Source organism: Moschus berezovskii, chromosome 15, assembly GCF_049115385.1.
Source record: "Moschus berezovskii isolate FMDL1 chromosome 15, NW_MosBer_1.0, whole genome shotgun sequence".
Classification (NCBI taxonomy): Eukaryota; Metazoa; Chordata; class Mammalia; order Artiodactyla; family Moschidae; genus Moschus; species Moschus berezovskii.
Genome location: NC_142474.1, coordinates 18,943,877 through 18,966,078, shown reverse-complemented (window position 1 = coordinate 18,966,078; position 22,202 = coordinate 18,943,877). Strand labels below are relative to the sequence as shown.

Sequence of the window (22,202 nt, the reverse complement as noted above, 5' to 3'; positions counted from 1 at the left end):
TTAAAATATTTCAATGGCTGCCCTCTGCCTTAAGATAAATCTCCAACTCCTAACACTGACATGCAAGGTAATGCCTCCTTCTCCTGCCATTTCCCCACAAAGGCCCCTAAGTCCAGCCAAAGAAATTTACTGACAGCTCCTTGACTGTCTAGCACAGTAACGCAAGCTAATGCTTCTGTTCTACGCCCTTTCCTCTATTCCCCATCTAATGCTCTCTCATTAAGCATCTAAATGCTCATCCTCAGTGTAGGTTAGCTGCCTTTCTACTCTGCTACCAGAGCACCGAGTTCAGACTTCTATCACAGCATTTCAAGAACTGCATTAGTAGTTTTCTTTTTTGTCTCTATTAGATTATAAGCATGAAAATAAGGTCTATGTTTTCCATTTTTGGCCCACTGGAGAGTTCCCAGGATGTAATAAACACTCAAAATAGTTGCTGAATAAAAGGGAAGAAAAGCATTTAAAATATCACTTGTATCAACTGATTCTCTGATCAACCCTATCAAATTTACTCTTCAGAAAACCTGAAGCTCAGAGAAATTAGTTGACTTGCTCAGGGCCACACCCATAGTTGGTAATGGGACCAAGCTTTCAAACAAGGCCCTTCCGACTCCTAGATAGGTGCATTTTCCTTTTATTTGTGAATTCCTCACCATGCCTAACCCAAATGCCTCTTCAGCATAAGGTATCAATAAATATCTACTACTTTCATGTTTACTGTCACTCTCTAGTCAAAAGCTGCTTTGTCACATACTACACTTTAACACATAAGACTTCAAAGAATTACAGTATAAAGTGAAAGAGACGTTCCTTATCTATTCCTGGTTTTTTACTTAAAGAGATGACTAGAAACAGATAAATGGGGAAAGGGGGAGATTCAATTAATGGAAGCAATTAGAGAGATGGTTTCAATGGATGCTACCAACTAAGAACAAATGAACCTGCAACTATCCACAAGCTCAGCGACATGCTCAGCTGGGGCAGCCATTAACTTCCAAGAGGAGTCAAGGTATTCATTTCACATCTACAGCCCAACAAAATTCCCCTCTTTCCCCCCCGCAAATATCCATCTTAAAAACACCTTTGACATCCTAGTTGCCATTTACTCAGAAGTCCTCAGATCCAAATCAATTTCTACCCTGGCATCAACAATTACTTCAGTGAGTGGCTTTCTGTTTGAAGGAGCTACTCTTCAAACAAACTTTTACTACACAACAATAGAGGGCACTGTACTTTGCTAGGCTGACAAGAAATACAAGAAGTAAAATGCGGTCCATAAAAGCCACATATAAGAAGATTAGAAACAAGTGTCCCTAATATCATAACTCATAGGAGAGCTAGAGGCAGGAATGCAAAGAAATAGAGGAAAACAACAGAATGGGAGAGACTAGATCTACTACAAAAAATAATGCCCTTGACCCAGTTTTTCAAAGACTTGCTGAAAGTATAAACTCTCCCATCCCTCCATAACTAGGAACCAAGCTCTGTATCCTCCCAATTTTTGTTCTATTTAATTCCCAGAAGTAAGAATCCACTAGAAGGTCAGGACTGAATCACAAGAGGTGCAGCAGCTTCCCATATGGGTGTTTATTAGTCAAGTGTATAATAGTTCTTCCTAACTTATTTCATTCATTCCTTCAACAAACATTTATTTAACATCTATGATGTGCCACACACTGCGCTAGGCAGAGTAAAAACACAGATATGACCCAAGTTCTCCTACAGCTTTCACTCCAACAACCTATAATAGTACTCCACTTAGCTGTACGGTTAAGAATGACTCTACTGATTTCTCTGATAAAGCTAGAGGACCTCAGAATTCGAAGAACCTGCAGATTTACGCCCTCGCTATGCGCCTAGGGACTCTGAAGCCCTAAAGTGACTTGCCCAAGGTCACCCTGTGCATTAGTGACAGAACAGGAATTAGAAAGCGGATCTCTCTCTCTCCCTGAAGGGAAGGAGTTACAGGTGGTGACCGAGAAAAGCAAGTTTCGTCAAATTTAGGTCTGAAGTCACTCTCCTCCCTTCTCCAAAGACGGGGAGGGCACGGAAAAATCGAGGGTCGGGGGGAGTGGGAAGCTGCCTCAGTTTCCCCGCAGGAAGGCGGCCGAGTAGCCCCGCTACCGCACAGGCTCCGCTCCTGCACTTCCGTCGCGTTGTTCCCGTCCCGCCCTCTCCAACTCCAACCCGGGAGTCCGGCGGGCGACCGCACATAATTACTCCTTCACTCACAAGGACTCGCACCAGCAACGCCATGTTTCTCGACAACCATTTCCGGGTGAAGGATGGGCTTCCGGAATCTCCGCCGCCGCCACCCCTCCACCAGGTTGTCTTTTCGCCGGCTGGTGCCCGGCAACCGCAGCGCAGGCGCACAGAGGCCGCTGGGCGCACGAGCGCGCGCTTTCCCCGCTGTGCGCGAGAAGGTAGGGCCCGGGCGCGCGGCTGGACTGTCGGGACGCGAACGCTCGCCTCCCTCTCTGTTTAGTCTCGAGTCTCGGTCAGGAGCGTCACACAGGCCCGTGTCGTCTCCACAGCACCAGTCTTCTGTGACATCTGTCTCGGGCTTTTCGTAGCTTTCTCCTTAACCCGCCTGACTCCTCAGCACTTCTTTGTCGGAGTTCCTCTTTCCCAGATTCTGTCCCCACTAGGATGCCTGTCTTTTCACCAGCGGTTGAAAATGACAGGATCTTTGGGGAAACCCCAGCACTTTAAGACTCCCTGAAACGAGCCGGAGGAGAAGGAGGGACATAGGACACGGCTGAGTCCTGAAATTCAGAGGAAGAGGGTGATCACATGCTGACTTGAAACCTGAGAAAGGAACGTTAGGGGTTTCTGGTTGGTTGGTTGCAACTGGGAGCATCTTTGAGTATTGATAGGAAATTATTATAAAGTTGAAGAAGATATAGAAGATGCAAGGATGCAAGACGTTTTCTCCGGAGGTGAGAGAGAATGGCTTTAGCCAGAAGACCTCTTACATTCATTGTACCCCAGGAACATTAGAGGAGAGAAGGTGTGGGTGTTCCTGGGGTTATGGGGGGCAGAGGGGCAAAATGTTGAAGGACTTCCTTACTTTTCATTCAGTCAACGTGTAGGCCCGTAGAGTATAGGCCTATGACCAGTTCAGTGGGTGCTGGACCTAAGACAGGTGTGGATACTGGCTTCCTGGAGCTCATAGATGTGGTGGGAGGGCTGGGCACACAAAAGTAAGCCAATAAGAAAAATAAAAGTTTAAAATTGTGTTAAGTGCTATGAAGGAAACAACGAGGAGCTAAACTAGAGAATAACATGGGAAACTACCCTTGATATGCTTTCTCCACTCAAGTGAATGATTTATGTTTTTGGAATTGAAAATAGTGGTATAATACTCCTACAGGCTTCCCTGGTGGCTCAGTGATAAAGAATCCACCTGCCAGTGTGGGAGCCTCCAGTTCAATCCCTGGGTCAGAAACATTCCCTAGAAAAGGAAATTACAGCCCACTCCAGTATTCTTGCTTGGGAAATCCCATGGACAGAGAAGCCTGGCAGGCTACAGTCCATGGGATCACAAAGAGTCCGACACGACTTAGTGACTGCTGCTGCTGCTGCTGCTAAGTCACTTCAGTCGTGTCCGACTCTGTGTGACCCCATAGACGGAAGCCCACCAGGCTTCCCCGTCCCCGGGATTCTCCAGGCAAGAACACTGGAGTGGGTTGCCATTTCCTTCTCCAATGTGTGAAAGTGAAAAGTGAAAGTGAAGTCGCTCAGTCGTGTCCGACCCTTAGCGACCCCATGGACTACAGCCTACCAGGCTCCTCCATCCATGGGATTTTCTAGGCAATAGTACTGGAGTGGCTCGCCATTGCCTTCTCCGGACTTAGTGACTAAACAACAACAAAGTTGTTAGAAGTTAGGACAAGTGGCTTCACATGTTATAAACGATAAGAGCAGTATTCTTGTCAATCAGTTTAAAGATGCAAATATGATACAAAAACTATACAGGTTTGAAAAGTGAAAATGTTAGTCACTCAGTTGTGTCCGACTCTTTGTAACCACATAGATTGTAGCTCGCCAGGCTCCTTTGACTATGGAATTCTCCAGGCAAGAATACCGGAGTGGGTAGTCGTTCCTTCTCCAAGGGATCTTTGCTACCCTGATCTCCAACATAGCAGGCAGATTCTTTACTGTCTGAGGCACCAGGTTTAAGATCAAGTAAATAATTCACATAAGAGTTAATGAACTAAGATGCAGAAGACAAGAGAAAAGACTGATATTTAATTTCCTTTCTTATGGCTTCTATTTGGAGAAGGCAATGGCAAACCACTCCAGTACTCTTGCCTGGAAAATCCCATGGATGGAGGAGCCTGGTAGGCTGCAGTCCATGGGGTCGCTAAGGGTCGGAAACGACTAAGCGACTTCACTTTCACTTTTCACTTTCACACATTGGAGAAGGAAATGGCAACCCACTCCAGTGTTCTTGCCTGGAGAATCCCAGGGACAGGGGAGCCTGGTGGGCTTCCGTCTATGGGGTCACACAGAGTCGGACACGACTGAAGTGACTTAGCAGCAGCAGCATGGCTTCTATTTTCTCTTGGCAGGAGAATTTTCTTCTCAAAGAATGGCAGATGGTATGAGATTGTAGTTCAGAAGAAGAAAAGTTTAACAGAGACTGAAAGAAAAATGGGCTAGTGAAATATGGAGGATCTAATTGAAGTTTGTAACTCTGCTTTATAAATTTTGATTTATTAATTTTAAATTAAAAGTCAGATTTATACTTATACTCTCTTTTCATAAAGTTAGCATGTTACAGATAAAGCTACAGTCCCTTTTTACCACCACCTTGAATCCCAACTTTCCACCCTCTCTAAAATTGAATTCCCTTCCAGATTTTTTTTAATGCTTGCTTTCACGTACTTATACATGTTTCCTTAGAAAATATTAGGTTGGGGCAAACGTAATTGCGGTTTCTGACTGTGATTTTTAAATCGTTATAACTAGACTCAAACACAGCTTTATTAATCAAAGTGGGAGCCATTACAATCAGTACGTTTTTGCCAACAAGAAATAAGTTTATTTATTCCTGTACAGTAAAAATCTGTGCCTTGGGGTTCAATGAACTCCTGGAAAGCGTTTTCTGCCTCCTGCTGGTTATGGAAGCATTTTCCTTTCAAAAAGTTGTCAAGATAGTTGAAAAAGTGGTAGTCAGTTGGTGAGAGGTCAGGTGAATACGGTAGATGAGGCAAAACTTTGTAGCACAATTGGTTCAACTTTTGAAGTGTTGGTTGTATGACGTGCAGTTGATGTTGTCATGGAAAAGAATTGGGCCCATTCTGTTGACCAATGCTGGCTGCAGGCATTGCAGTTTTTGGTACATCGCATCGATTTGCTGAGCATGCTTCTCAAGTGTAATGGTTTCGCTGGGATTCAGCAAGCTGGAGTGGATTAGACCAGGAGCAGACCACCAAACAATGACGGTGACCTTTTTGGGGGGAGGTGCAAGTTTGGCTTTGGAAAATGCTTTGGAGCTTCTTCTTGGTCCAGCCACTGAGCTGGTCATCACCAGTTGTCATATAAAATCCACTTTTTGTCGATCATCACAATCCAATCAAGAAGTGATTCTTTGATGTTGCATAAGAGTAAGAGAAGACAACACTTCAAAACAAAGATTTTTTGATTTGCAGTCAGCTCATGAAATACTTACCAGTGATGCTTTTTCACCTTTCCAATTTGCTTCAAATGCTGAACAATGATAGAATGGTTGACATTGAGTTCTTCGGCCATTTCTCATGTAGTTATAAGAGGATCGGCTTCAATGATGCTCTTAGCTGGTTGTTGTCAACTTCCGATGACTGGCCACTACACTCCTCATCTTCAAGTCTCTCGTCTCCTTTGCAAAACTTGTTGAAGCACCACTGCACTGTATGTTTGTTAGCAGTTCCTGGGCCAATATGTTGTTGATGTTGAGAATTGTGTCTGCTGCTTTACGACAGGTTTTGAACTCAAATAAGGAAATCCCAATGCAGGGGGCCCAGGTTCAATCCCTGGTCAGGGAACTTGATCCCTAATGCCACAACTAAAGATCTCTTGTGCCACAACAAAGACCCAGGGCAACCAAATAAATAAATATTTTTTAAATCATATATTACAAATATATAGGTGCTGAGCATTTACCATGATCCAGGCTCAGATCTAGATTCTGAAGATACAAAAGAGAATAAAACAAAGTTCCTGCCCTCATGGAGATTATATTTCAGTTGAGAAAGACAAGCAATAAGCAAATAAATATAATATCAGGTATAGTAACTGCTAAGAAGGGTAAGAACAAAATATGCTAAGTCACTTCAGTCGTGTCCGACTCTGTGTGACCCCATAGAACAAAATATAATAGGGTGCTATTTTAGATAAATTGATCCAGGAAGGGCATACTGAATTTGATCAAAAATATGAATGAAATGATAGAGTGACCCATGTAAAAGAACATGCTGGGTAGAGAGAACAGCAAGTACAAAGGTCCCAACATGAGAGAATGCTTGATATTTCCAAGGAAGAAAAAGGAGCTTATCATTGGCTGGAGTCAAATGAATAAGGAAGAGTATGATAAGAGATGGCATTGACAAGATGGTGCTAGGAGCCAGATCATGGGGGACCTTGTTGACCATGGTAAAGACTTTAGATTCTATTCTGTGTGTTATTATAGCTGCAGAAAAATCACTGGAAGGATACACAAGAAACTGGTAGTGGTAATTATAGTGCCTGATTCTGAGGAAGAGGGTTAGGGGACTAGGATGTTAGGTCTGGAAGGGAGACATATTTTTTCCACCTACATCCTCTTGTCTTGTTTGAACTTTGTACTGTATCTATATGCTGCTGCTACTGCTGCTGAGTCACTTCAGTCGTGTCCGACTCTGTGTGACCCCATAGACGGCAGCCCATCAGGCTCCCCCGTCCCTGGGATTCTCCAGGCAAGAACACTGGAGTGGGTTGCCGTTTCCTTCTCCAATGCATGAAAGTGAAAAGTGAAAGTGAAGTCGCTCAGTCATGTCAGACTCGTAGCAACCCCATGGACTGCAGCCTACCAGGCTCCTCTGTCCATGGGATTTTCTAGGCAAGAGTACTGGAGTGGCTTGCCATTGCCTTCTCTGCTGTATCTATATAATTCTCTTTAAAATTGAAAGAAAAACATCCAAACCACTCTTAAAATCTTCTGCCAAAAAAAAAAATTTCCTTGTTGGTTTTATGGGAAATACAAAGAAGTGAAACTTGGTCCTTGCCCTTAGCATATTATGATTATGAAAGTATAATACATACAACAATTTTTAAAGACAGTGACAAAGGATGATGTTTTATTGCTATCTCACACCATATGGAAATTAACTCAAAATGAATCATAGATCTAAATGTAAAAACTAAGCTATAAAGCATTAGAGTAAGTCTTTGTGATTTTGTTTTATGCAAAACTTTCTTAAATACAACGTCAAAAGCACAAATAACAAAAGAAAAACTAGCTAAATTGGACTACATGAAAATTTAAACTTTTCATTGCAAAAGATACCATCAAGAAAGTGAAAAGATACAAATTAGGAGAAAATGTTTGCAGATCACCTATCTGATAAAGGATTTGTGCTGCTACTGCTAAGTCACTTCAGTCGTGTCCGACTCTGTGTGACCCCATAGACGGAAGCCCACCAGGCTCCCCCGTCCCTGGGATTCTCCCAGCAAGAACACTGGAGTGGGTTGCCATTTCCTTCTCCAAAAAGCTGTTACTAAACAACAAATAAAATTAATAATAATAACAACTGTAAGAAGGAAAAGAGCAAGGTAAAATTATCAGGCTATTGAGTCATCAACTTACTAGAATGAAAGCTGTAAAAAGAGAAATGGTGATACTGGTGCAAGAGGAGCCAAACAGACCACTGGAAGAGATGAAAAAAATGCTAAAAACAAGCCAACACATACGTGGATATTTGGTATTAAAAAGAGATGGAATTGCTGATTAGTGGGGAAACAATGAAGTATTAATAAACAGTGAGATTACCTATCCATAAGCAAAGAAGTAAAATTAGATCCATATTTTAATCACACACAAAAATGAATTAAAGGCAGTTTAGCAACAAAAAGCAAAATTTCAAATTTTAAAAGAAAACATATCGTTTTACTCAAAGTGGGGAAAATACAAGAAACATATATAGTATTATAAAGGAAAGATGATAAATTCAACCACCTTAAAATGTGAAATTTTGTTTAAAAAGGAGTGAAAAAGATTCCCCATTGCCTGGCTAAAAATATTTGCAGAGCTTATAACCAGCAGTGAATTTGCATCTAGAATATATGAAGAATCTCTACAGTCAATGAGGAAAGGACTAAAAGGATTTGTACCACTCAGTAATAAAAAAAATAAACACCCAGTCAAAAATGAGTAAAAGATTTGAACAGACATTTCTGCAAGAAAGACACACAAATGGTCAATAAGCTAATGAAAAGATGATCAACATCATTAGTCATTAGGGGAACACATACACACAACATAATGAGATACCACTTCACATCGCACTAAGTGCCTATAATCAAGCAGATATGTAATACAGGTACTGGCAAGGATGTGAAAAACGATCACTCATGCATGGGACTGTAAAACTATAAGCTGCTTTGGAAAACAGTGTTGCAATTCCTGTAAATCAGAAACATAGACTTACAATTCTTGGGCATATATTTAAGAGAAATTTAAAACATATGGGTGAAGCTAGTGGTAAAGAACCCACCTGCCAGTGCAGGAGACATAAGAGACTTGGGTTCAATCCCTAGGTCAGGAAGATGCCTTGGCAAGAGAAATGGCAACCCACTCCAGTATTCTTGACTGGAGAATCCCATGGACAGAGTAGCCTGGTGTGCTACAGTCCATGGGGTTACAAAGAGTTAGATTTTTCACGACCAAGATAATCACGATGGTGTGATCACTCACCTAGAGCCAGACATCTTGGAATGTGAAGTCAAGTGGGCCTTAGAAAGCATCACTACGAACAAAGCTAGTGGAGGTGATAGAATTCCAGTTGAACTATTTCAAATCCTGAAAGATGATGCTGTGAAAGTGCTGCACTCAATATGCCAGCAACTTTGGAAAACTCAGCAGTGGTCACAGGACTGGAAAAGGTCAGTTTTCATTCCAATCCCAAAGAAAGGCAATGCCAAAGAATGCTCAAACTACAGCACAGTTGCACTCATCTCACACACTAGTAAAGTCATGCTCAAAATTCTCCAAGCCAGGCTTCAGCAATACGTGAACCATGAACTTCCAGATGTTCAAACTGGTTTTAGAAAAGGCAGAGGAACCAGAGATCAAATTGCGAACATCCGCTGGATCATGGAAAAAACAAGAGAGTTCCAGAAAAACATCTATTTCTGCTTCATTGACTATGCCAAAGCCTTTGACTGTGTGGATCACAATAAACTGTGGAAAATTCTGAAAGAGATGGGAATACCAGACCACCTGACCTGCCTCTTGAGAAACCTGTATGCAGGTCAGGAAGCAACAGTTAGAACTGGACATGGAACAACAGACTGGTTCCAAATAGGAAAAGGAGTATGTCAATGTTGTAATATTGTCACCCTGCTTATTTAACTTATATGCAGAGTACATCATGAGGAACGCTGGGCTGGAAGAAGCACAAGCTGGAATCAAGATTGCTGGGAGAAATATCAATAACCTGAGATATGCAGATGACACCACCCTTATGGCAGAAAGTGAAGAGGAACTAAAAAGCCTGTTGAAAGTGAAAGAGAAGAGTGAAAAGGTTGGCTTGAAGCTCAACATTCAGAAAACTAAGATCATGGCATCTGGTCCCATCACTGCATGCGAAATAGATGGAAAAACAGTGGAAACAGTGTCAGACTTTATTTTTGGGGGCTCCAAAATCACTGCAGATGCTGATTGCAGTCATGAAATTAAAAGATGTTTACTCCTTGGAAGGAAAGTTATGACCAACCTAGAGAGCATATTAAAAAGCAGAGACATTACTTTGCCAACAAAGGTCCGTCTAATCAAGGCTATGGTTTTTCCAGTGGTCATGTATGGATGTGAAAATTGGACTGTGAAGAAAGCTGAGTGCCGAAGAATTGATGCTTTTGAACTGTGGTGTTGGAGAAGACTCTTGAGAGTCTCTTGGACTGCAAGGAGATCCAACCAGTCCATTCTAAAGGAGATCAGTCCTGGGTGTTCACTGGAAGGACTGATGCTAAAGCTGAAACTGCAATACTTTGGCCACCTCATGCAACGAGTTGACTCACTGGAAAAGACTCTGATGCTGGGAGGGATTGGGGGCAGGAGGAGAAGGGGACAACAGAGAATGAGATGGCTGGATGGCATCACCAACTCGATGGACGTGAGTTTGAGTGAACTCCGGGAGTTGGTGATGGACAGGGAGGCCTGGCGTGCTGTGATTCATGGGGTCGCAAAGAGTCGGACATGACTGAGCAACTGAACTGAACTGAAGCGACTTAGGACAGATGGGATGGAAAACATATGTCCACATGATAGCTTGCATATTTCTGTTCATCACAAAGTTATTCAAAGTAGTCAAAAACAACCTAAATATCCTTCAACTGATGAAATGGATAAATAAAATGTGGTATATCCAAAAAACGATTGTTACTCAGCAATGACAAGGAGTGAACTACTGATACACTTCAATATGGTTGACCCTTGAAAACATTATGTGAAGCGAAAGAAGTCAGTCACTAAAGGGTATTGTATGAGTACGATCCATTTCTGTGAAGTGTCCAGCTGCCCAATGCCATGGCCAATTCCTGAACTTTACCACCAGAATTAATTATGAAATTGTTTTTAAGTTATGAAATTTTTAATTTATTCCATTCTGAATTCTCACCACTATTTTTTTCACCACGCCATGTGGCTTGTGAGATCTTAGTTCCCTGACCAGATATTGAACCTATGCCCCCTGCAGAGAAGTACAGAGTTCTCACCATTGTACCATCAAGGAATTCTCTCATCATCCTATTCTTTAAGCATCCATTCATTCCTAGTACATTTGTCGTTCTACCCACTGAGACCTCTAGGCTTTTTATCTCTTCTTTTTACATAGTAGTCTGTCAACTTTCTCCCCTCTCTCCTCCTATCTAGCTTACATCATACAGTCTGTCACTTTAATTGCCTAATTGTCTCTTGCCAGTATAACTCTTCTTGCTCAAAAGTCTTTCTCCCTGCCCCACCTAGAGAGACTTCCTGCCTCTAATTGTCCATTTGTTCCATGCCTGCATCTAGATTATTAAGTTCTACTGGAGAAAACCATGCAAAGAGCCTATTGATACCACCAAATATGGATACCAACCTTTATTATGCTTAACTCTGCTCTCTTCTCCAAAACTACTGTTTATTAATATCACTGTGTTAAATTCCCAAGGCTGCCATAGCAAACAAACACACACACAGGGTGGCTTAAAACATTGGAAATGTATTGTCTCCCAGTTCTGGAGCCTAGAAGTCCAAAATCAAGGTATTGGCAGGACCACGTTCTGTCTGAAAGCTCTAGGGGATCTTTCCTTGCCTCTTCCTAGCTGCTGGTCATTGCTATAAATCTTTGGTGGGTTTTTTTTTGAGGGGGCGGAGTTGTTTGTTTTTATATTTTGGCTGCACTGCACTGCATGCCTGACGGTCTTCAACCAGGGATCCAATGAACCTAAGCCTCTGCAGTGAAAGCACCAAATCCTAAGCACCAGGCCATCAGGGAACTCTCGATCCTTGGTGTTTCTTGGTTTACAGCTTGCAAAACTCCAATCTCTGCCTCTGTCATCATATGGCTTGCTTCTTCTGTTCCTGTCTCTGCGATTCTTCTCATCCTGTAAATGCATGCATGCCTGCTCAGTTGTGTCCAACTCTTGTGACCCATATGGACTATAGCCTTCCAGGCTCCATTGTCCATGGGATTTTCCAGGCAAGAATACTGGAGCGGGTTGCCATTTCCTCCTCCAGGGGATCTTCCTGACCCAGGGATAGAATCCACATCTCCTGCATTGCAGGAGGGAAGCCCCACATCTTATAAGTACTCAGTCATATTGGATTAGAGCCCACCCTGATGATCTTAACTTGATTACATCTGTGAAGATCCTTTTTCCAGATAAGGTTATATTCACATATTAGGAGCAGGGAGGTTGGACTTTAACATATATTTAAAAATTTTTTCAGTCTTGACGCATGACACGTGGGATCTTACTTCCCCAACCAGGGGTCAGACCCGAGGTCCCTGCATTGGAAGTGTGCAGTCTTAACCACTGGACCACTGGGAAGTCCCACTTAACATATTTTTTTGAGGGACACCGTTTAACCCATACCAGGAATTTGTTTCACATTCCTTGACTCTGACCCCTTCTTACTGTCTGTAAACAATTGGCCTCACCTCCTGCTTCACAGAGAAAATTAAAATTAGAAACCAACAGAAAGAAACTCAGCTTCCCTCTACCCAGCTCACAAACCTGCGTGTATCACACGCATGTGTCCTTTCTTCTACATATCTTTTCATGGAAGAACTGCTCTTTTTCCAATGGTTATTTTAAAGCCAACCTCGTAAAATTTCTTCAGACTTGACATGTTCAAAACTGACCCCATCATCTTCCTCTCAAAATCTGTTCCTCCTTCCATATTCTTTCTTTTCATTGTTGTTGAGTGGCACACCGTCCCCTCAGTTTCCCAAGCTAAAAACCACAGGGTTCATTCTTGACTCTGCTTCTCCCTCACACTAACTATCCCAACACTCCCCCAGTCCTGCTAACAGAGCAGAACCACAGTTCCCTTGGGTTTTGTACAGTGCATGTCTATTAATGAAGCCCACACTTGTATTTGCACTTAGGCACCCACATTATATTCAACTGATTCTACTGAATTCATGGCTGCCTACTGTACTCTTTCCCATCAGAAACTGTGAAATCACATTTCAATTCTTGTACATGTATAGTTGGTTTCATGCATTCTGATGCATAACTTGACTTTTCCCCCTGTCTTATTTCATTTCCTTTGATTCAGTATATTATCTTACCATTCTAGCATCCTTTGGGATCTTTATTTTCTCTTTCATTCATGCATGGAACTTGAGGGCATGAGCATTGTAAGATAAGAGATTTCATGTAAAGTGCTAAGGACAGTACTTGGTACATAATAAACCCTCAATAAACATTGTAGTTGTTATTATTATCCCAACATTGAGCACACTTTTGGGTCACAGCAGACCCTCAATAAATATTTATTGGTTAATAAATGAATAGATGGATCAAAGATGTATGGAATGAATGAATAGCCCCTTTCCTGAATCCAAGGCCCATTAAATTTGATATTTTAAAAAATAATTTTATTTTTGGCTGTCCTGGGTCTTCACTGCTGCACGGGCTTTTCTCTAGTTGTAGCAAGTGGAGGCTACTCTCTAGTTACGATGCCCGGGCTTCTCACTGTGGTGGCGTCTCTTATTTCAGAGTACAGCCTTTAGAGTACTAGGGCTTCAACAGTTGTAGCTCCCAGGCTCCAGAGTGCAGACTCAATAGTTGTGGTGTACAGGCTTAGTTGCTCCACAGCATGTGGGAACTTCCTGAACCAGGGATCGAACCAGTGTCTTCTGCATTGACAGGCAGATTTTTTACCACTGAGTCACTAGGGAAGTCCCCTAAATTTGATATTATTATCCCTCTTTTACAGTTAGAAAACTGAGGCTCAGAGAAGTTAAATAACTTGCTCAAAGTCACTCAGCTGGAAAGTGGTAAAACCAGAACTGGAATCCAGATCTGCCTGACTCCTACTGTATATGACTACTCTGCTTCCTCACATCCATATTCAGATCAGAAGAACCAATTGTGAAGCTGAGTGAAGTCTAAGAGACTTCTCAAGGTCGTGTGTTCCAAGCGCTAGAAAAGCTGATTTTCCAGCTTGTTGTGGCCCTGGGGCACAGGGATTTGGAAAGAGCCAAGAGATGGCATCAGAGGGCTGGGGGGTCTCACCTCTTTCCTCCCCTATGGGCTTTCCATTTTCCCTGTCCTGAGCTATATGCTTAGCTATTTCTCCCTAGGAACTAACAACAAGCTATGTCCCTAAGGAGATACTTTTAAGACCAGGAAGACAAATCCCAGGAAGAGAATTCGATTAATTTCCAAGAACTGGGTCAGTGGAACTGGATGTCCAGAAAAGTAGCAAGAATAATGCAAAGTGTACAGAGACCTGCAGTTACTTCTCTGGTTTGTCAGTTTCTCCTCTGTAAAAATGGAAGTGGCTAAGATCAAGTGTAGTATGGGGGCTTCCTAGGTGGCACAATGGTAAAGAATCTGCCTGCCAACACAGGAGACACAAGAGTTGCAGGTTTGATCCTTGGGTCAGGAAGATCCTCTGGAGTAGAAAATGGCAACCTGCTCCAGTGTTCTTGCCCGAAAAATCCCATGGACAGGGGAGCCTGGCAGGCTACAGTCTATAGGGTTGTGAAGAGCCAGACACGACTGAACAACTGGGTATAAGGAGTAATATTCTTTGCCTGGCCTGCTTCACAAGACTGTCTGAGGCACACTAATGATAACAGCTGATATTTGTGGCATCCCACCTTGGTGCCAGCTACTGTGTTGAGTATCTTTCGTATCCTAAAGTTAGCCTTATGAAACAGGTATATTGTTTTACCCTTCACCTCTCTTTTCTTTTTCACCAATGAGGAAATCATGGTTGGTGGAATTAGGCTACTTGACCAAGGCCTGTAACTTGAAGTGACAAAATCTTGAAATTTGAAATTGCGCTGCCCTTTGAGCCCATCAGTGCTGCCACAGCATGGCTCAGAGTATTTGTGAACTCTAAAGAATGATATAATTCTTGCACCCTTTGGCTCAAGAATATCCTATACACGTATGCAGCCTGTTACGTTTGGGACTGGAGGTGAGTGCCTGGCGGCCATAAATGTCCAAGAAGGCAGTTCAATAAATCAGATGGTTAGGATGGAAGGGCTATTCCCACCTACAGTTATCTCTGATTGGCTCCTCATAACATTCAGTCCCATCACTACATGGCAAATAGATGGGGAAACAATAAAAACAGTGACAGACTTTATTTTCTCAGGTTCCAAAATCACGGCAGATGGTGAATGCAGCCATGAAATTAAAAGACATTTGCTTCTTGGAAGAAAAACTATGACAAACCTAGACAGCACATTAAAAAGCAGAGACATTACTTTGCTCACAAAGGTCCATATAGTTAAAGTTATGGTTTTTCCAGTAGTCATGTATGGATGTAAGAGTTGGATTGATCGTAAAGAAGGCTGAGCGTCAAAGAATTGATGCTTTTGAACTGTGGTGTTGAAGACTCTTGAGAGTCCCTTGGACTGAAAGGAGATCAAACCAGTCAATCCTAAAGGAATCAATCCTGAATATTCATTGGAAGGACTGATGCTGAAGCTGAAGGTCCAATACTTTGGCCACCTGATGCAAAGAGCTGAGACATTGGAAAAGACCCTGATGCTGGGAAAAATTGAAGACAGGAGGAGAAGGGGGCAACAGAGGATGAGATGGTTGGATGGCATCATCGACTCAAAGGACATGAGTTTGAGCAAGCTCTGAGAGATGATGAAGGACAGGGAAGCCTAGTGTGCTGCTGTCCATGGGGTTGCAGAGTCAGACACGACTGAGTGACTGAACAACAGTCTAGTTGGGAAATGTACCCAGGCTGATTGGTTCTTTTGTGGAAGAGAATTCTAGGATAGGTGGAGGTGAGAGAGGAAGCTCCCAGGGTATCAAGCCAGGGCCACAACAGTCAAATCAATGCCCAGGCCTTCAGTAGGAAGAGCACCATGGCTGAGATGCCATGAGGCTCTCTGATAGGGGTAAGGCAGGAAGACCTCTCATCTGTTAGACTTTCCAAGAAACTAGGGATGTACTGTCCTGGAAATCATGGCCCTGCCTCTCTGCCCTTGAGTCTCCAGCCACCCTGCTTCTACACTGCTCTCTCTGTGTCCCCAGCCCACCGCGTGGCCTCCCCAGCACCTCCTTTCCCAGCTCACTGTCCTCTCACACACACCAGAACTCTGTCTGCCGTGGCAGCTCCTTTGTTTACTTCCAGAGCTTGCAGGCCTGCCCCCCAGCCAAACACAACGAAACCCGGCCAGGGAGGGCTAGGCTCCAGGCTCAGGCTGGCCTCTCAGGAACAGGGAATGGCCTCCAAACCAGGGAGGCAGCTCGAAAGTACACTGCCCAGCCCCTTATCCCCCGCCCTGGGCTCTTGCTTCAGGATCTGTCAACCCAGGTTTCAGGCCTTGAGGGAAGGGACACAGGATTCTGCACAGAGCTGGGCAAGCATCCTTACTGTTGAAACAGCTTTGGCTAGGAGCCCTGGGAATCAAAGCCCCAGCTGGAGAGGGGTGGGGAAAATTTTGAGGCCCCCTGGGTGGGAAGCAGAAGCCTGGGTTCTCCTTTTCTGGTCCTCCCCCTCCTCAGCCAGGCAGAACCTGGTCCAAAGCCCTTAGAATGAGGACTCAAGGGCCCACATTTCCCTACCGGAGGGCCCTGCTCCCCTCCCAAGAGTTCAAGCCTTTCTCCTCCCCAAAGGTTCTAATGGAGGAGGGAAGTGGGTCTTGACTCTGGGCCAGGCCCCAGAAGGAAACACTGTCAGGCTATGTCTGGCATTGGTCTGTCTAAAGTCGGTAAGGTCAATGGGGAGCTTGCTTGTCTAATGGATATTTATGTATCTGTATCCTGTATAGTGGAAAGGGGAGGGGCTCCAGTTGTTTCTAGAGTTGGGGTTAAAGGGGTGGAAGGGGTACCAAGCTGGAGGGTAGCAGGGCCACAGGCAAGATCGCATGAGGAATAGTGATCAGTGACAAAGGAGATACCCCAATAGTTGAAGAGGAGGTCGAGGGCCCCTTTAACTGGTGACCAGTGGATTCTGTGAGTATGAGCTGGGGGATGAGTATGAAATGTGGATGATTTTAGTGGAAATTAAATCCTCAACTTCCCTCCCACTTAGGGATTCATTTTGGAGACAACAAACTTGACTAAGGAATGTCAAAAAGGAAACCGACCTCTGTTGCCAGGCCCCAGCGGAGTAGACAGAGCTCTCGGCGAAAACTGGGAATGGGGTTAGAGGTGAAACCCTGGCCCAGCTCAGCCTGTGCTCTCTGTCCCATTCCGCTTCAGGCAGCCCGCATCTCCTCTCTGGGTCAGTCTTCTCTGAAGGGTCGCTGGGTCCCCCGGGGTAGACAAGAAATCTGCCACAGTTTTAGGCACAGTTTTGCTTTTTATCTCATCAATGTACATTTAAATCTAACAGTCTAACAGCCTCCCACTCCTCACCCTGCCCAAGCCCGCTCCCCTTCTTTCCCACCCCTGCCCAATTAGCATCCATCTGCCTCCAGGGGCAGAAAGTCACCAGGTACAAGGGTGTTTCAAGGGGGAGATGGCACCTGTGGGTCTCCCAAGGAGAGGCCTCCCTAGAGAGTGACAAGGTCGAGAAGACCCAGGTAAGGAGAGGTCATGGGCTGAGTCTCATTGGAAAACAAGGTCCCCTGGGTCTCAGTCCCATTCCGAGTCTGTCTCCCTGGGCCTGTGTCTGCCAATTAGAGAAGCAGAAGGCAAAAATCCCCAGACAGGGGGACTCGTGGATAGAAAGGGATCTTTAGCAACTGAGCAAGGCTGTTGGCATCCCCTTTCACGGGGGCTGCGTAGATGCTCCTGACTGTAGCTTCTGGATCCCCCTGTGATTCCAGGAGTGCGGGGAGGGGCTCTTGTGACCAGCATCCTGGGGACATGCCACCCAGGAAAACAGAGGCCAGTGTTGCTACCTGCAGCCACAAGACTCCACAACCATGTCCTCATACTGCTTATAGACCACATTGTTGGCCGAGTCGATGAAGAGGATACTGATGGGACTCAGCCTCGTGGGCACACAGCAGGTGGGCGGCGTGGACTCGGGGTCCATGGAGTTCATCAGGGTCTGGATGACCGCATGGTTCGTGGGCTCCAGGTGGGAGCGCAAGGGGAACTCGCACAGCCCCTCGCAGTGGAAAGCCTCATACTCCAGGGGCGCGATAATCCAGTCATCCCAGCCCATGTCCTTGAAGTTGACGTGCAGCGCCTTCCTACTGCAGCGGGCCTTGGGGTTCTTGCTGGGTCGCTTGCCCTGGCGTGTGGCCAGGGGGGCCCGCCGCTTTCGCCGCTGGCTGAACAGGTACTCATACACGGTCTTATCATCCTGGCCAGAGCGGGCCTTGATCTCATTGAAGAACAGATCCCGTTTCTTGGTGCGGCCAAACACCAGGAACAGGGCTTTCTCATGGACCTGCCGGGCAGTGCGGTCAAAGCCCAGGCCACGGAGGTCCATGGCCCGGCCCCGTTCCCAGGCCTCCAGCTCCAAGCACAGCTGGGCCGAGTTCTTAAAGTTTCGGAAGAGCTTCCAGATGTCGAACACCTCCCAGCCAGAGCCGTCCAGGCCTGGCACGGAACGCACATCCAGCAAGGCTGCCGGCTGCCGGCCGCTGGGGCAACTGGACAGCTTCAGCTGGGCAGCCCGCCCGCTGCCGGGGGCCACTGGCTTGGCCACGTCCAAGGGCTTCTTCCGCAAGATCCGCAGCTCAGCCCCTAGTAGCCCATCCTTCTCCAAGGCACTAATGTCAAACACGTACCTCTGCTTCCTGACCGCAGGACCTCGGTCATCTAGAGAGAACACCCAGAAGTCATTGCCTGCAGCCTCATCGAGGGAGCCAGTCACCATGCAGCCTAGGGGAAGGCCACGGCTCTTCTCCCCCAAGACAGCTCTCTTTAACCTCTTCCCCACGCCAACAGAGGCCAAGACCCAAATCATAGAGAGCCTTTTCCAAAATAAGGGAGCTTCCCACACAGTCAACCAAGTAGGACTGTTGATCTATAGATGTGACTGTGGGGGATTTGAGTGATTCTGGTGTCAGTGTCAATGACACGCATAGCAGAGGTCCATCAGCCTTAGAACTGCCTTCTGCCTGTCTCTCTCCCATCTGCTATCCAATATGATATCTCTTTGGTAAGAGAGTAAGGGTGGGCATTATAATGACCTCCTCTGCTTTTCCAGAGGAGGAACCTGAGGCTCAGAGAAGCTAGGTAACTTGCTCAAGGTCACCCAGCTGGCAAAAAGCACGGTTGGAACTCCAGCCTAGAACTTGTTATGCCTGATCCCGAGCTGCTTCTACTATACTGTGCCTTAAAGGAGATCTCAGTGCTCTTGTTTCACAGATGAAGCACAGGGAGGGAGGGTGACTTGCCTAAGGTCACACAGCAAGTTAATGACCGAACTGGTCTCTGATCCGGTTTTCCTGGCTGGTCTAATGATTTGTGGTGCATGTTTCTTACTCTGCTTGGTGTGTGAGTGTGTGTGTGTGTGAATGACAGTTTGTGTGTATATATGTATGACTGGGTCCACATGTGAGTATGGAAAGTAATGCGTATTTGAGTGACAGGTTATATGCATGTATGATTGGGCTTGTGTGACTATTTGAAGGGTATGCATGTATTGGGTTGGCCAAAAAGTTCTTTTGATTTCTTCTATTAAATGGTACAGAAAACCCCAAATGAACTTTTTGGCCAACCCAATATATGTGTCTGTATATATGTAAGAAAGTGTTGTGTGTATATGTCAGGTGTGTGTGTGCACACTATGTATGTGTGTGTGTGTGTGTGTGTGATTCACCATGTATGTATAAACATAAGGCTCTGCGTGTGTACAAGAAGCTCAGTGGTATGTCCGAATCAGCATACCCTCCTTCCTAAATACCAATTTGCCATCGGGAAGCATTCATAATATTGCTCTAGAAGGTGACTAATTAGGCCTTTAAACTCCCCATCTCTCCCCCTCCAAGCTCCCTTAGAGCTGGGGGGCACAAGGACTTTATGATTCCCCGAGGGGTCACAGCTTTCTCTGGCTGGGCAGGCAGCCAGACCACCTCCCCCACCTCAGCAGACCCGCTGCCTCTGTGCCTCCCCCGCCCTCTGTCACCCCCCCACCAGCCAGCTCTAATGAGGAGCCTCTTCCCCTCTCTGACCCCTCCCCCACCCTGCCAGCCAAAGTCCCAAGACTCCCAGAACCAGAGCACACGAGCTGCCAGCAACCCTAGCCATCAGGTCAACCTCCTTCTTCACTCTTACGGATAAACTCGCCCTGAGAGGGGAAAGGACTTGCTGAAATCACATGGCAAGTTGAGGGGACAAGCCAAGTGATGCTAGGAGGGCAGAATGTGAAGTGAGAGGAGCAGATTGTCTCCTGGGTTCATGATAAAAATGATCTGTGTCTAGGACAGGACATAAAGGGCTCTCAGAAGTCACCCCATCCAACCTCCACGGAGTTGTACTGGGGAAACAGACCCCAAAGGGAGAAGGGGCTTTCCCAAGGTCACACTGTGAGTTAGACCCTAGGTCTGTTGTACACCCCATCCCATATATCTGAAGATCATTCCATGACTCCAAGATGCCTCATTTCCTGCCTTCACCTATCTTACCTTCTCTGCCCCCTTGCCTGAAGGGAAAGTGGCAGAACCATGGGCATCTGAGATTTGTTTCTCTCTCTGCCGTCCAAGAAAACCTACAACCCCGTGCAGCCTAGAAAGTCTGACCAACTCAATAAGAACAGAGTGTGATGTGGTAATTAAGAGTTTAAGAGGCTGGTCTTCGATTCTGCCACCAACCTACAGGGCTTGTCTTCTGGGCTTCAGGAACCCCCTCCACATCTTGCAGGAATCACACTTAGGGATCCCCAGGTGCCCTCTGGCTCTGACATGCCAGCAGCCTGGTGTGGGTGAGGTTATCCCAGATACCGCCCCGGACCAGAAGCACACACCGTCTCCCCCCAGTGCAGTGTCTGGGCTCTAAAGCCCCCTCCATGCATGCAGATGCCCCTCCCTCTGAGCCGTGCCCCAGCCACCCCGCCCCCTCACCTTGCCCTTTGTCAATAAAGCTGGTGATGGTGTTGGCCAGGCCAGCCTCCAACTTCACGCTGCTGTTGCCTCCCTTTCTGTCAGCATCGGACAGCGTCCTGTACAGCGAGAGCATGTACTCGTGGGGCGTGATGGGGGGCGGGCGGAACGGCTCCTTGGGCTCACGCGGGGACCCAGGCTCCCTGGCCTTCTTCAGCAGGAAGGGACTAGGGACAGAGCCTGCCTTTGAGGGTACCTTCCCCCCAGGAAGCTGTCCTTTTGGGGTCACCGTCCGCGTGGCCCCCTGCCTTGTCTGGGGAGGGTGTCCTGGCTTGGGTTCAGGGCCACCCGATCTGGGGGGCAGCTTTTTGGGTTCATCCTTCTTGGGCTGTGTCAGGCCTCCTGTCTGCCCGGTGCCCCCCTTGGCCCTGGCATTGGTGGCCCCCCCACCGTAGCTGTGACCCCCTGGCCTGAAGATGTTCTGGGCCAGAGGGGGTCTCTCCTTGGCTTCTGCTTTGGCCAGTCCTGGCCTGGCCCCCTGGGGTCTCTGGCCCAAATCAGGGGCACCCAACACAGTGCAGATGAATTCCAGGTCCAGCCAAGCCAGGTGCCAAAGCAAGAGAGTGAGGAGTTTGGGGAGTCTCATCCTCTGGCCAGCCGCTGAATGACGCCCAAGAGAACAGCGGCAGCAGCGAAGGTGCCTCTGGTTTGGCAGGAAAAACCATGAAAGGAGCGGACCCTCAAAAGCAGCGGCAGCAGCAGTAGCAGCAGAAGGAAGGGCTTTCTCCTCAGTCTGAGACTCTTGAAGTCTGCCGGGTGTGTGTTTGTATCCAGTCCCATAGTGGAAATGCTCTCCTATCCAGACGTGCACCGTCTCCAGTCAGCAGCTGAAAATAACTCGTTCTTGAAAGGAGAAAGCCGACCGCCCCCTTTCTCCTGCACAACTGACTGAGGGCCTGAAGGAGGCTTGTATAAGGCTCAGGGATTTTTCCAAGAAGGAAGAATGGCGTAATGCTGCTAACTTTTGAATCCTTTCCAGTGAAAATACTTACACACACTCGCATACACACACACACACACACACACACAAGCCTGCAGGTGCTCAGAAAAATCTTTTACAAACCTGAACTCAGGAATTGGAAACGGAATTCCAACCCAAACCAATTTAATTACTCTCTGATGTCATGCTGTCTAAACTCATTTAAGTGCGATATATTTATGTGAAAAAAATCACCGCTGCCCTCTGAGGCCATGGCTCACGGGGGCTCTTGGCATAGAGCCCCGCGGGGGGATTCTAGAATGGAGCGAGGGGGCGGGGAGATTTTCAGTCCC

General features: G+C 46.1%; 2 protein-coding genes across 2 annotated transcripts in view; both read right to left on the bottom strand.

Annotated features, from left to right (window-relative positions):
* Positions 1-2,368, bottom strand: part of UQCC1 (ubiquinol-cytochrome c reductase complex assembly factor 1) — a 100,458-nt gene extending 98,090 nt beyond the window's left edge. The window contains exon 1 of the mRNA XM_055436320.2: positions 2,233-2,368. Within this exon, the coding sequence (XP_055292295.2) occupies positions 2,233-2,256 (24 nt within the window). The 5' untranslated portion in view covers positions 2,257-2,368. The remainder of the gene's footprint in view (positions 1-2,232) is intronic.
* Positions 2,369-17,357: 14,989 nt separating this feature from the next.
* On the bottom strand, positions 17,358-21,648 carry GDF5 (growth differentiation factor 5). The gene is made up of 2 exons (XM_055425615.2): positions 20,892-21,648; positions 17,358-18,645 (listed from the first exon to the last, which is right to left on the bottom strand). The coding sequence occupies exons 1-2, from the start codon at positions 21,514-21,516 to the stop codon at positions 17,771-17,773; spliced, it is 1,500 nt and encodes a 499-aa protein (XP_055281590.2). The 5' UTR covers positions 21,517-21,648; the 3' UTR covers positions 17,358-17,770.
* Between the last annotated feature and the right edge of the window lie 554 nt (positions 21,649-22,202).